This window comes from Callorhinus ursinus, unplaced genomic scaffold, assembly GCF_003265705.2.
Source record: "Callorhinus ursinus isolate GAN/ISIS: 27379988/994484 unplaced genomic scaffold, GSC_fseal_2.0 scaffold47, whole genome shotgun sequence".
NCBI lineage: Eukaryota > Metazoa > Chordata > Mammalia > Carnivora > Otariidae > Callorhinus > Callorhinus ursinus.
Genome location: NW_027397109.1, coordinates 8,025,752 through 8,041,725, shown reverse-complemented (window position 1 = coordinate 8,041,725; position 15,974 = coordinate 8,025,752). Strand labels below are relative to the sequence as shown.

Below are 15,974 nucleotides of genomic sequence, written 5' to 3'. Positions count from 1 at the left end.
GGGAGAAAGGGGAACCCTCTCGCACTGCTGTTGGGAACGCAAACTGGTGCAGCCACTCTGGAGAACGGCACAGAGGTTCCTCCTAAAGTTAAAAATAGAACTACCCTATGATCAAAATCACACTATTGGGTATTTACCCAAAGAATACAAAAACACTAATTCAAAGGGATACATGCACCCTTACGTTTACAGCAGCATTTTTTACAACAGCCGAGATAAAGTGTCCCTCAGCTGGTGAATGGATACAGAAGATGTGGTGTATATATACAATGGAATATTGCGAAGCCATCAGAAAGGACAAAATACACAGCAGAAGGATAAGTAAATGGAGATATACATATAAAATGACCATTCTCACCAAATTTACCTAAAAACGCAATGTAGTTATGAACAATGTTTTTTGTTTGTTTTTTGTTTTTTGTTTTTGTGCAGGTGGTGAGTGGGGGGGAGGGCCAAGGAGAGGCAGACAAAGGACCAAAAGGAGCCAAGACAATTATAAAGAAAAAGTGGGGGGGGCTTATCCTACCAAATACGAGACTAATAAAGAAAGAGCATTTAATACAATGTGGTATTGACAAGGAATCAAGCCATACACCAATTAAAAAGAGAAGTAACCTCAGAAATAGATGTCTTCACATATAGAAACTTGATATATGGCCATACAAACAAATGGCCACAGACTGGTACTGTTATAACTGATGATCATATGTAAAAAAATAAAATAAAATTAGATCCATATCTCATACCAAATGCATAATTAAACCCCAGGTGGATTCATGAACTAAATGTGAAAAGCCAAAGATTTCAAACTTACAGAAAAAAGATACAGGTATTTATATGACCTCCAGAGAGGAAAATAGTTCTTAAATGCAACACCAAAAGGACACAACATTCTGGAAAAAGATTTGACTGCATTAAAACTGCACACTTCTCTCTGACAAATGCCATCCAAAACATAACGAAACGACAAGTCACAGATTGCGTGCAAGATGTTTATGACTAAGGGTATCATTTAGAACAAAGAATAAATTGCCCAACAGGCAAACAGACAAAACAGGAAGTTCGCTGGTGAGAAAACCAAAAAGGCAATAATCATATGAAAAGTCTGAACATCAAGGATTCTTGGCAACCAGTGGATGGAGCAAGGCACCCCTCCCATCGGCAGTAAGAGCGGGCAGGTGCAATTTCTTTGTAGAGAAATAGGAAATGTCCTATAAAAGTGCAGGTGCACACCCCTTCCACCCTTACAGTCTGCATGCTAGCGAAAATCCAGCACACGCGCACACGTCAATCGATGAGCACATGACTATCTCTCACTGTTCTGATAGCACCAAACTGAAAACACATTAATGTCCACGAACATGAGACAGAGAAACGAGATGCAGATTGTTCGGATTTTATAAACCTATGCAGAAGATTAAAAGACGGAATTAAAGCTACCTACATCCACGATCCACGTGGACAAACATGATGGTGGGTGAAGACAGAAGACGGCTTGTCAAATTGAAATAAAATTCTAGTGAAGTATGGGAACATATACGGCAAAACTAATCTTGGGATAGTGGCTGCCCCTGGGCACCTTCTAATTTCAGACAGAGAGAGGGGGAGCCACGCTGGGAGTTCAGCTGGGTTTATAATAATATACAATAACATATTTCAATATATATATATACATATTATATATACTATGTATACACAATATATATTTTATATATATATACAATATATATTTACATACAATATTATATTGTATACAATTACATACAATAATATATATAATTAGAGTAATATACAAATAATATAATAATATATTACAAATCTAGTAAGATTGAGCTAATCTGGGTGGCATTCACTACATTATTTTTAGACATTTCGGTACCTTGAACTAGACTAACTTCTGCAGGGTGGAGGGGCCAACTCCCACATAAGCCAGCAGATGAACAGGACAAGGGCCTGCCTAGGACATCACTGTCTGGACAGAAATCACCCCATGCATGTCGCTGCCTCCTCCTAAGCAGAAAATGGTGGTGGTGGAGGAAGGACCAGATGTGGCATTAAAGACAAAATCTGGATCCACCACCGGGTAGGAGAGCACAGCTCAGTCCCTGCCTGCTCTGGAGCCATTTTCTCGTCTCTGACATGTACCTGATAAAGTCAGCCTCTCAGACCTCACTGGGGCTGGATGAAGGGTGATGTACCTAAACAGGCTGGCAAAGCAGTTCACAAAGGAGGGCTACCCAGAAGAGCCCAACCGGGGCCAGATGTAAAGGAACACTATCACGCGTCATTCCTCTGCTGGACGGTATCCTCTCCATATGTTCTGTCTGGAGCCAAAGGCGCTCTGTCCTGGGACCCCTTCTCATCTTGCCCATCTCCACTACGGGTCCAAACGATTTTGCTCAGCCCTGCCAGGATCACATTATTCCAAGTTTCTGCAACCAGTTGTCTATTAATTTCTGGATCAAATCAAATGCCCTAAACTCGTCTTTGAATTCCTGCATCCTCCCATCTCTAGCTTCCCTGTCTTTGCTTTAATCCCTTTCTTCTGTCACAAAGACGTTTAACAGATGTATTGAGGTGCAACTGACATACGACAAAGCACACATACAGTTTGATGAGTTCTGACACACGTACACACCCGTGGAGCCAGAACCACAATCGAGAGAGTGAATTTATCTCCTGACCTCAAAGGCTGCCTCTGGCTCCTTCGTTATAAGTACTTTTGTGCTTTCATGTTCCCTTCGGCCATTTCTTTGCGTTCGTTCAAATGGCCTCATCATTGAATTATATTGAAAAATTTCCCATACTGCATATTTCCCTCTTCAAACCCTCCTCCTCCCAGCATCCCTATATTAATTTAGAGCCCTGAAAATAACTAAAGGCTTTAGAAAAACCTCTCATCAGCGGTGGTCCTCATGCTGTCTCTTCCAGTTCTTTTATATAAATCCTGAGCATTTCCACCAGTCTGTTTGTCCCCAGACAAGGCAACAGTGCTCCTCCTGGAGTCCCTGATTTTGTTTGACACCACAGTGGGACACTCTCAAGAGTGAAAATGTTGTCTATTATTACTTATTCTGCGACCGTCCCAGACAAACCAGTGTGTTGCTAGCCCTAGTCAGAACGCTCCCCTCAGATCTTGAAATCCAGGCTGGGCGATCTTTGCAGAGATCCTGCAGCCTAAGGGAGGAAGGAATTGGGCCACTATCTCTTTGTGGTGCCTTATCTGAATGTGCTGAAGACTGTGGGTCCCAGCAGCCGGGGGGGGGGGCGGTGCAGAGGCATCCCACCTGCGTGGCACAGGACCCTAGTCCTGGAGTCTCCCTGAGAAGCTGCCTGTAATCCTGCTTACATCACAGCTGCCAAAGGACCCCAAAGGACACCATATCCCTTGGTGATGGCTCTAGAATGTCTAGGAGGCTCCAGGGCAGCAAGCTAGGTGGAACCGGAGTCAGGGGCATGGAGTGGATCCTGACGCTGTGTTTACAAAGCACATTGCATCAGACCTTAAACATGTCTGCTGTCCATTTCAAAGGATGGAAGTGCAGCCCATGGAGATGATGGGGGTCAAAAATACCCCTTGGCACCACAACTGATGCCACATCTGCCCCACCAACCACTTCACCTTGCTCTTCAAAATTAGGGCACATTCCTAAGGTGGAGGATGGCTTCCAGTGACTTCCCAGAAAACCACAGGGAGATGAGTTGTAAGCTCAGTTGTAAGCTTCGCCCCTCTACCTGTCTTTGTTTGGGCCTTACATCAAACAATTCTGAAACTTTCTAGAAAGGATGGGTTGATACTCTTCCTTGACGTCCAATGTAATGGAGGCTTTTCCCTACTGTGATGGCTAATTTTATGTGCCAACTCGACTGGGCTAAGGGACGCCCTGAAGGCTGGTAAAACAAGGTGTGTCTGGGAGAGCCTATCCAGAAGAGATTAGCATTTGAATCAGTGGACTGAGTAAAGATGATCATCCTCACCAGTGTGGGTGGGCATCATGCAGGTCACTGAGAGCCTGAATAGAACACAAATGGGGAGGAAGGAGGAATTCGCTCTCTCTGCTTTAACCAGGACATCAGCTTCTCCTGCCCCTGTCTGCCTCTTGAGCTTTCAAGCTCAGACCACAGCTCACACCATCGCCGCCCCAGCCCCCACCTTCCACCGAGTTTCAGGCCTTTGGACTTGGACTGAATTGTACCACGGGCTTTCCTGGCTCTCTGGCTTGCAGATGACAGATGGTGGGGTAATAGATCTCCATATCTCTGCATTTATGTCCATATGCTACTGGTTCCGTCTCTCTGGAGAACCAGTACAATCTATGATTATAGGTCTTCAGTCATTTCTGTTAGGATTAGGTGGGGTATATGTGTGTGGCCAAGCAGCTGTGCTCACATGATCACCGCATCCAGAGCGGTGTGTATTTGGAATTATTCAGCAAAAGAATCCGAAATATTTGGGGCGCCTGGGTGGCTCAGTTGGTTAAGCGACTGCCTTCGGCTCAGGTCACGATCCTGGAGTCCCGGGATCGAGTCCCGCATCGGGCTCCCTGCTCAGCAGGGAGTCTGCTTCTCCCTCTGACCCTCTTCCCTCTCGTGCTCTCTATCTCTTATTCTCTCTCTCTCAAATAAATAAAATCTTTAAAAAAAAATAAAATAAAATAAAAAAAAAAGAATCCAAAATATTTGTTCTCTCTTCTCGCTCCCTCAGTTTCTTAGATGTCACCAATTCTGTCCTTAGAGCTAACCCACCTCCATCACACGTGTGTACCTAAAACTTTATCCATCATGCCACTAAGCAAAATAATGGCCCTCCCTTAGGACAGAGTGGGGGATTGAAAATTCTTTTATAATTTTTTTTATTTCCTCTCACAGTGGAAATAATATAGTGCACTGGGAAATTGCTGTTCTGCTTGTGATTTTTCCCCACTAGATCCGGTGGGAAGAGTCTGTCTTTTATTTCTGTACATTCAGTGTCCAACTCAGGCATGAAAAAAAAGAAGGTGCTCAAAAAACTTCCTGAATGAATGAATTCAAAACTCACTGATTTCAGAAACATTTACAGAGTATCAGTCATGTCACGCCCTTCCCTGGAAGTCACAGTAAGCCAAAGATACCATTCTGCCTTCACTGAGCTTACCGTCTGGGTGGGGGGGGTGCAAGAATTAATAAAAAAGTTACACAAAGGCAGAGTCAGAATATGTGATAGCTGTCGTGTGAAGATGAAGTACAAGGAGTTGTGAGAATTTAGCGCAAGGGTGGCCTGGTCTAGTCTGAGGGGAAAGGTGAATACTGCAGGGTGGGAGGAATAAACTCATGGCAATGGGAAGGAGGAATGTTCTGGACACAGAGAGCATCGTGCACCAAGACTATGGTGCAGTGCAGAGACCCCTGTAGGGTGTCCTGGAGGCTAAAGGAGGCCTGTGTGACTGCCAGGAAGCAGAGAAGCAAGAATGTCAGAACCTGAGGCCAGAGAGAAAATAAGGACTCTGTAAGACATGCTCAAGATTGAGGTCTTTGCCCTAAAAGCAAGTGGTGACCCAATCAGTTGTGCAATTTTAACATCCGTATGTGGTGGTATGATGCAGGGGGGCAGAAAATGCACTGGGACCAGGGTGGAGAGGCATGTGATAGTTAATTTTATGTGTCCACTTGGCTGACGTGGTGCTTGCATATGGGGTCAAACACATTCTGGATGTTTCTATGAGGGTGCTCTTGGATGAGACTAACGTTTAAGTCAGTGGACTCAGAGTAAAGCAGATTGCCTTCCAAAATGTTGGCGGGCCTCATCTAATCAGGTGAAGGCCGACTAGAACAAAAGACTGACCTGCCCAGAGCAAGAAGAAATTCTGCCAGTTGATGGCCTTCAGACTTGAACTGTAACAATGGCCCTTCCCAGAGTCCCCAGCCTGCTGGCTCAGCCTGCAGATTTGGACTTGTCAGCCTCCACAATCATGTGAGCCAATTCCTTAAGATCGCTCTCCCTCTCTATATGTATATATATAAATTGTGTGTGTGTGTGTGTGTGTGTGTGTGTATGCATTGCTACACACATCTTGCGGTTCTGTTTCTTTGGTGCAGTCTGACGAATACCGGGGAGATTTCAGAGTTGAGGAATGAGATGGCCAGAGGAGGAAGGCTGGAGGAGTGCTGAGCAGCACAGACCACCAGGTGAGGCTGCTGACCCCGAGTATAAGGCCTAAGCCCCAGGCCTCATGGCAAGGTCTGCTGGTCTCGTTGGTCAGGGTGCAGGCAACGAGAAGTGCGCATCACCCAGCGAGTGTGTGCCAGCCGGCCAGGGAGGTGCTAGAAAAAGACAGAGAGTGCAGGAGCTCTGGGGCCCTGGTCCCTGCATTGGTGACGTGGTAGATACAGCTCAAGGACAGGGAGAAGGGCCGTATCGTGCAGTAGAGTCCAGCTGAGACTGGACAGCAGGCCCGGTGGGAGGGGAAGGGAGACAAGCTGAAGGCAAGAAGGATGGGGCCGGAGAACTGGGGTGCCCTGTCGAGCCGTCCTGGAGGTGGCAGGGCTCAAGGAAAAGCCCAGATCATGTGGTGACCTTGGAGGGTGCTACTGGGCCAGCACGGAGAAGGTGGCTTTGGGAGAAGGGGTGTTAAGAGCGTGAGATGCCAGGGCTGGGACTGCTATGAACATATCACTGAAAATACTTCTACCTCAATGTCTGAGTATCTTGGACCCTGTTTCAAATCGGCAGGGGTGGATGAGTCACTGCCCTCTGGGGTAGAACTTCTGATCTAGGTGATTATTCCAGAGGCTGTTTAGTTGAACTGATGCTACACGGATCTGTGTAGACATGCCACCAAACTCAGTATGACAACCGTGCAGAGGGAGTGAGACCCCTAGAATCAGAGGGTGGCAAGGCAGGCTTGCAGAGGTGTTGGAAACCAGGGGCAGACATGCCACTCAGGGACATGGTGGGCATCCCCTTCTCCATCATGAAAGGGCAGCCCTGCCAGATGTAAGTTGTGTTCAATGGCCAGGAGAACTCACTATTTTTAGACATTCCCTTACATGGGTCCCACGGTTGCCAGTGTACATGGGATAGCACAGAGGATCCCACCTGGCCAGAGGGACCATTAGGAATCCAGGGGTGAGAAGAAAGCTGTACAGAGATAGAGACATCTGTCTTACTCTGTGTAGCTGCCCACTTCCGAAGATGTCAAGGTCACGTCTAGCAGGTGCGTGTGTGTGTGCGTGCATGGTGCTGCACGTTGCTGCACGTTGTCAGACTAGGCTGGGAGTTTTTTTTTTTTTTTAAGATTTTATTTATTTATTTTTGACAGAGAAAAACAGACAGCTAGAGAGGGAACACAAGCAGTGGGAGTGGGAGAGGGAGAAGCAGGCTCTGGGCTGAGCAAGGAGCCCAATGCGGGGCTCGATCCCAAGACCCTGGGATCATGACCTGAGCCGAAGGCAGACGCTTAATGACTGAACCACCCAGGCGCCCCTAGGCTGGGAGTTTTGTCACAAAATGTTGACTATTCACTTATGCTCAGAATCATTTTTTTTTTCTTTAGCATGGTGAAGAACGTACGGAAGAACGAAGGTTAAATGATGAGTTCATTTTTCAACTCCCTAGGTTTTTTAGGAAATGATCTTGCCTTTTTTTTTTTAAGAGACAAAGATAAAACATCTGTAAGATAAGACAAGAAAGCACATAAACTCGGTAACTGATTTCTTAGGAAACTTTTATCTCCTTGTCCATTGATAATGTTTCTTTGGGTAATTTGGTTTCCTATGGCTCAATAAATTAAGTCCAGATAGATGAAGCAAGAAATAGACTTTTAACTCTGTTCTGCATTAGAATTGCATCATTATAATAAAACCATGAGGACATTCTGGGATCTAGCAAAGAATTAAAGCTGGGATGGATATCATATCAGCATAGGATGAAGCATATGCTACCAGTTAATAATTCTGAGTTTTGTAATCTTTTAAAAATTCTGTTAATACTGATCGGAAAATATGTCACAATCTTGTGCTGGGTCTGACTTGGCACAGGCGACCCTTCAACTACCCAAACATCTTTTTATCATTTATTTGATGGTTTTATCTTATAAAAGCCTAGACATTATTTTATCAGGAGAGGGGATCTGTAGACTTGCTCTTTTGGTAAAAATTGCCCACCATTGTCTAATGCTTTGGAACAGCAGATGCTAAAATCCTCAAGTTTTAGACACTATTTACAGATCATTCATAATGGGATGCCCATAGGTCCCATCATCAGGGAGCAGAAACTGGAATCTTGGAGAACCAGACGCTCCGAGGCGCCCTGCCCACTGCTGGACTTGCTCAGGGACCAGCAAGGAGCCATCTGACCTCACTCTACCTACACAATAGGCTGTGGGAAAACAGGACGCTCCATCCCTCTGGCTCTGCAATCCTGGGATCCCACCATGGCACGATGAAGTTCTCGATCCCCTCTCTGTGCCCTCTGCCCTGCCCTCACCCCTGTCACGGTAGAGTAGCAAACTTTGGCAGGACGTGAGGCATCATGCTTAAGTGGCAATCAATACCCTTAAGAGAGAGGCCTGTCTGCCCCCAGAGGTTCTCTGGCTTGTAGAACAAGAGAATCCAGGAGTGGGGATGGCTGCGAAGGACAGAAAAGAGACCAAGGGAGAGGGGGCTTCCAGGCGCCCAAGCCATGGAAAACAATCTTAGAGCTGAGTAAAGCAGTGTCTGCATCATTTTCTGGATTCCAAATATACTCTTCATGAGCCAGGAAAAAGACTGGGTTCTGCTTGTTTTCCCTAATGACAGACTGTGTGTGTACAACCTTCCAGGATTAGGTGGGTGGTGGGGTGGGGGGAGGAGGGTGCCATAATGGTAAATGAGTAGTTAGACCAATCTCATTAAGTCACTATCAGTTAACTCAAACACAAGTAAAATGAAAGAAGCTTTGATTCCTAAACCAATTACATGAGATTTCCCCAGCACAAACTAAGTTCATTAGATACAAAGTATGGATAATCCATAATTTAATATGGAAATTTAGGCATGGAGTATTACTAATCAGATAACTAACGCCTCGAATCAGACCATTAAGAGACCCAGTGAACCTGCTCTAATTGCTGACCAAAAAACAACAAGCAAGGAAAACGAATGAAAACAACATTCCCCTTTGCGCCTCCCTTGGCTAAGGTTGAGAACATCTGCAAGCTATAGGAAGGGACTCCCATAGAAATATGCTCCATTTTACAAGAGCACCTCCCCTTCCTACCACCCATGTGTGTTCTGAGAGGTTATTATTTTTTTTAAAGATTTTATTTATTTATTTGAGATAGAGAGAGGGTGTGAGAGCGCGAGCAGGGGGCAGGAGCAGAGGGAGAGGGAGAAGCGAACTCCCCGCCGGAGCAAGGAGCCCAATGCGGGACTCGATCCCAGGACCCGGAGATCATGACCTGAGCCGAAAACAGACGCTTAACCGACTGAGCCACCCAGGCGCCCCTGTTTGGACAGTTTTAACGCCGAGAAACACCAGGTCCCTGACGCAGAGCCTTTTACTGCGGGAATGTCACCAAGCACAGCCTGGCTCGAATGACTTGAGGAGTAATGAGCACATTAAAAATGACTGCACCACTAATTATAAGAAAACTAGAGAATGTGGCACGTAGACCTATACGAATCTCAGAGGAAGCAGTACCTCTATTTATGAGAAGGAACTATAAATTCTTAATTATGCTAAAGCCTATTTAGATAGAGCACAACACTTAATACAGGTTAGGAATTGGCTTTTGTGCTTTGAAGTATCCATATGAGTCAGAAAAGATCTAAGAAAGATATGAAATACACTGAAAATGTCACTGTAGTTAACCAGCTAGACACAGCTGTGGTGACAACTGGGAGCAGACAGAGAAGGTGACTGTAATCCAAGGGCTAAAAGCAGAGACACAAGGGCTCAGGGAGTAAGTGATAAGAGAAGCAGAAACTTGCAAAGGGACCTGTCAAAGCTCAAGATCACATCAAAAGCAGAGCACAGAGATAACACTGCAGAAAACGGGGTAGGAAGAGAGCCTTAAGAGAAACTTCAGAGCAAAATAAGATGCAAAAGTGTAAACAATTAGAGAAAGAAAATGATAGCTGTAAAAGTAGTCCAAGAAGACTGAGGAATCACTGAACTCTACCGCTGAAACTAATGATACACTATATGTTAACTAATTGAATTTAAATTTTAAAAAAATGGTCCAAGAAATGCAGTTATCTTAAAACAAAGAGAAAAGAAAAAAAATTCAGATTTCTAGTTCAAGGAAACTTTAAACTCACTGGGCAAAAGTTTACCATGGGAAATTTGAGAAAGGTCGATCAATATCAAGATGCATCACAGTGAAGAAAATACACTTGATAATTTAAAAATATTATTGAAACCTGAACCTAAGAAACCTGTTGCCTTGCATCAGATAGAATGGGCTAGGTTAAGGTGGTTAACAAGTATCCCCCAAATCTCAGTGGGTTAAGACAACAAGAGTTTATTTTTCACTCATGCTACACTGCCCAATGTGGGTGAGTTATGGGGGCTCTACCCATCATAGTCACCCACACTGATGGCGCAGCCCCATCTACAACTTGCAATTACAGTGCCAAAAGGAACAAGAGCTCTGCACAATATGACACCACAGGTATTATTCAGGCTTGGAAGTGATACACATAAGTTTTGCTCACATGGCCCTAAACAACCACAAGGAGACTAGAAAGTATAACCTTACCACATAAAGGGAAGTTGGAGAGCTAGAAATATTTTTAAGCAGCACTAATGACTGCCACATATCAAAAAGGGAGAAAGCATCAGGCTGACTTTAGGTCTTTCTCTACAGCAATATTCAATTTTCAATTATGGATAATGATGCAGAAAGCTAAAAAGAGCCCTGCCCCTACCATTTCAACAACCAAAACGCTGGACACTGCAGATTCACAACTTAATTTGAACCCATCAGACAGCTGAGGTCACAAGGCAACAAACCCACCAAAATTCGAAGGACATGAGAATTTCCATGTTGAGAAACATGAGCACCTGTTCCTGGGCAGATGCTTTAGTGGAAAAAGGTGAACAGTGTGCGGGGTCACATAGGTAATTCAGCAGAGAGAGGGAAGCTATATGGAAGAATCAGATGGCAAGGCACAGTCACAGAAATGAAGGATGTCTTTGACTGGGGCATCAGCAGGCTCAGCAGAACCGAGGGAGAAATGACCAAGTGCAGTTTATGTTGGGAATGCAAGGATGGTTCACCATTCAAAAGTCAATCATTGTTATTTACCATGTTAGCAAACTAAAGAAGAAAAGGTAGATGAACATCTAAGTCAATGCAGAAAAAGACTGACAAATTCAACATCCATCCATGATTAAAACAAAAAACAAAAAACAAAAAACAACCTCTCAGAAAACAAGGAAGGGGGGGTACTTCCATAACCTGATAATGGGCATCTATGGAAAACTTAGAGCTAACATTGTATTTAATCCCTAAAATCAGAAACAAGGCAAGGATGTATGCTCTCAGCATGTCTATCTAACATTGTACTGGAGGTTCTAGTCAGTGCAATAAGGCAGGAAAGAAAGAAAAGAAAGAAAGAGAGAAAGAAAGAGAGAGAGAGAGAGAGAGAGAGAGAGAGAGAAAGAGAGGAAGAAAGAAAGAAAGAGAGAGAGAGAGAAAGAAAGAAAGAAAGAGACAGGGAGGGAGGGAGGGAGGGAGGGAGGAAGAAGAAGAGAGAGAGAGAAGAAAAGAATTAAGAGGTACCAGACTAGAAAGGAAGATATATAACTGCCTCTCTTGCATTTCACCTGCCCACATAGAAAATCCAAAAGAATCTACAAAAGAGCTTCCAGAACTATTGAGTTTAACAAGATCACAGGATACAGTAACAAAAACCAAATTTCTATATATTAGCAATGAACAAGAAACAATTAAAAACTCTTAAGTACCATTAAAATAGCACCAAAAAACATGAAATACTATAAGCACATATATTATAAAATATGTTAAACATTGTACAACACTGACGGAATATAAAAAGGCTCAAGTAAATGGAGGGCTATACCATGAATATGTCAATTCTCTCCAAATTGAGATACAGAGTCAGTGCAATCCCAATCAAAATCCCAGCAGGATTTCTGGAGAAACTGATAAGCTGATTCCAAAATCTACATGGAAATGCAGAGAAACTAGGTTAGCCAAAACAGTTTGGGAAAACAACAAAGTTGGAGGCTGGCAGTAAACAGACTCTCACCTCCAATGGTCTCTCATCCTCCCCCTGATCCCACATGAAACTCAGCTCCCCAACCCATACACACAAGGCCATTGCTCTCCTCACAGGCCCTCAGCCGGAGGTGGGGGGGGTGCAGGCTTCTCACCTCACCTGCTGCCACTTCCAGACCACTGGCCTCCTCCCTCAGTTGTGAATCCTTCCTCATCTGACCCTCATGCCACCAGTTCTGACTGTGCAGACCTCTTCTTAAGTTTTTTAAACAAGTTCATTCAGAAGTTTGGTGTAGTATTTCTTCTGCCTTCAACTCTTACCACCATCTTGGGCACTCTGAACATCCATGCGGATGAGCCATTCGAGGAGACTCCCCAGCATTGACTTGAACTCTTTAAGTATCCTTCGCCTCCTTCCATTTTAGCCAGCCCCTCCCAAAGTGGTTTCCTCGTCAGGGCACTAGAGCAGCGGGACCTGCTGGAGGGACCACAAGCTCGCCAGCTCAACCTACACCTTCTTAGCGGGAGCACCGTTGTTCCAACACTACCTTCCCAGCCATAGCCACCTCCTCAGGGGACAGTCAAGAAAGCAGGTCCTGGGAGGGTCTCACTGAGTGCAGGTGAGTCAAAAAGGACCCCAAGGCCTTGGGACAGCAGGTGAAATACCTCCAACCCATCAACTGAGTGAGATATGACTTAGCTCCTTAACTGCATCCACGCACTCATGCAGCCTCCAGAACTGCAAGATTACCCGGGGATTTGTCCGCTCTCCCAGGAGTAGTGGTTGCACTGTGATTTAATTATGATTACCTATTGCTTGTTATAATGTTTTTTAAACATGGAAAGAAAAGGGATCCAGATTGAAACAGTGTTTTAAGAGTTGTCACAATGAGATCTCGGAGTGAGCGCCGGTCGCCCCCGCCCCAGGAGGGCTGTAAAAGGCCACGGCTGACCCTGTGCACGCCCCGTGACACCGTAAGAGAGAAATCATGGTTGAATGCAGCGTGAGGCAGCAAGACACAACTTGCAGGTTAAGAGGACAGGCCGTTGAGTGCTACAGTCTGGGCTCCTCGGAGCCTGCTGGATCTGTCACTCTGGAGGGCTGCTGGGACCGCTGAACTTGGCCCATTCCTCCCTGCAAAACAAGGCAGGTGCTAGGGCGCTGGGCTCAGTCCCACCTTGTACTTTAGGTGTTTTTATCTTGCATCTCTGTACGTCATTGCCTATTTGCCACTGGGTTTCACAGTGCCCTGGACCACCAGCGAGCTCACCCAGACTGAGCCGTCATTCTGGCCAGCATTTGAAATGACACTCAGGGAGGACTAATCCCAGGAACTCAGTTCCAGAGGGCAACACTTTCCCCCTTTCTCGCCAGATTCCAGGGTGGATCTCCAGAGTCTCCAGTTCCCCACATACTATGTTCCCAAAGCACATTCTCTAGAGCTCCCTATACCGTGTAAATAACAATTTTATCACCCACCAAGGATTCCTTTCACCTTGCTTGCATCCTTTTGGAAAAGTTTTTGTATATCTTTGTCCAGGGAAAAGAGAAGAACTGGGTTCATCGTTCATATGCATTTCTAAGCAGCCAATTTTGGTTTTCAGGAGTAAAAAAAACAAAACAAAAAAAAAAACTTGTTGGAAGAAAAAGCAAGGAACAATATAAACAACTTTCCATGTCACTTTAAAAGAAATCAGCTGCTGTACACGAGAATAGATTGCCGTGGGAAATTGGAAAATGTCTTTCTCCAGATATCTTTAAAAAGGCAAAATAAATACCCATCTGTTCCCCGATGGCAGAACGGCAAAAATGTTAGAAAAGCTGTAGAATGCATCACAGCCACATTTGTAAAGACCTCTTTCAACCATGCATATCCTCCTTCACATATGTCAGAGGTGTGAAAGTGGGATGGTAAAAATGGAAAAGGGGATCCAGGAAGCAACACCTTTAAAGTGAAAACCTATAATCCTATAAAACGTTCTCCGGAAAGACAGTCCCTCTTGCACTGAACCTAACCCGGGGTGAGTTAAGGAGCGGAAGGACTATATGCATGAATAAAGTCACCGGAAAATGTCTGTAAATGCATGGGATGGAATGCGTGAATCAGGAGTGCCCTTGGCCGTCACCTTCAGCGTGAGCCTCACAGCGTTGCAGTCCTCCTGCAGTGGGTTCAGCTTCAGCGTCTCCCCAAGGTTGCTGCAGCCCGACGGCTGGTGCTGCCTTTCGCAGCAGACACACACCTCGACACTGTCAAACTTAATCTAGACAGAGGAACACAGACAGATCTCACAATTAAAACGGCATCCTGCCCCGGCGGGTACACTTGAGCTACACAATTCAGATCGCGTGAAAACGCACCCCGCTTCTGTTTTCTTTAAGTAATCAAGCCGAAATGATTTTTTGTGGACAAAAGCCAGGGGGAGAAAAACAAAAAACAAACACACCCCAGGAGGAATAACTTCACATTCTGATTTTAAAAGCGATGAATTAAAATGAATACATGTGGAGTGACAGGTAATTTTGGATGAGTCACAGAAGGAGATTAAAGGAAAGGAAAACTGCTCATGCTGAGGTATGCATGGGGATGGGTTCTCATGGCTCTGTGCCCTGGTTTGTGTTGCTCCCACGGTCAGTAGTTTTCTGACTCACTTCCTGGCCTACCAAACTCCTACTCATCCATCAAGACCCAACTCCAGCGTCACTCTGGAGGCCCTGTCTGGTTTTCCCTCTCCGGAGCTGCTTGCCCCTCCCCTAGGCAGCGCACTCCCACCCCAGGTCTGCTGAAGACTTATTTATTTTTTTTATTTTTATTTTTTTAAAGATTTTATTTATTTGTCAGAGAGTGAGAGATAGGGGGAGAGAGAGAGAGAGCACAAGCAGGGGGAACGGCAGGCAGAGGGAGAAGCATGCTCCCCACTGAGCAGGGAGCCAGACGCAGGGCTCGATCCCAGGGCCCCGGGATCATGACCTGAGCCGAAGGCAGACGCTTAACGACTGAGCCACCCAGGCGCCCCTGCTGGACACTTCCTTTGTCCAGCTACACTTACTTGTGTCCTGCGGGCCCTCCGAGGACAGCCACCACACGTCACCGTCATAGTACTCACAATGCGATGAGATGTGGCATTTCAATAAACGCTGAATAAATACAAATGTCTTGGAAAATTAAAAACCATGGGAAGAAAAAAGGGAAATCTGAGTATTTTAAAAAGCCTGGAGCCCAGGAGGAGACCTTCAGAGTGCATGGGTCCTCCTCCCCCAAAGCCTGAAATGAAACCGTTCAGCCAGGCAGCAGAAATGAGACATTACTGCATCCTGCCACTCACTCGACCCTGCGCGCCCACCCTCATTTCCTCGTTCCGTTCCTGGCTGAGTCCTCCTCTGTGGCTAATTGCTATCGCATATGCACCCAACTGCTCACAAACACAGACTTCCAGAAAGAAAAAGGGACAGCCGTAGGTCAAGGGTATGGTCCATGGCCAAATTTTCATCTGTTTTAAAACCTCTGGATAGTTTATCCCTTACCTACTTTATACTTCAATTTTTGCTCTTTTAATTCAATCTTCTAATGTAATGAGTGACAGGCTGGAGGAGGAGAACTGAGGCCTGGAGGCCAGCCGCAGGACGAGAGACGTACGACTACTGCCCCAGGCCTCGGCCACCCCACCTACCGGAGGGGGCCTATAAAAGTCACCTTTGCCTTTCATGCTTTTAGCAATGTCTCCAGTCTCCAGAGCTGAAGTCCACACTGAGCATGGAGCCCAGCTCAGGGG

The 15,974-nt window shown here is 45.4% G+C and overlaps 1 protein-coding gene across 4 annotated transcripts in view; it reads right to left on the bottom strand.

Moving 5' to 3' along the window:
- Positions 1–15,974, bottom strand: part of ENTREP2 (endosomal transmembrane epsin interactor 2) — a 459,294-nt gene that overhangs the window by 54,070 nt on the left and 389,250 nt on the right. For 3 of the 4 annotated variants that reach the window (XM_025893132.2, XM_073882521.1, XM_073882520.1), the window contains one exon: positions 14,331–14,465. The exons of the other annotated variant lie outside the window; for it this stretch is intronic. In XM_025893132.2, coding sequence (XP_025748917.1) covers positions 14,331–14,465 — 135 coding nt within the window. The remainder of the gene's footprint in view (positions 1–14,330; positions 14,466–15,974) is intronic. 4 annotated transcript variants of the gene reach the window in all.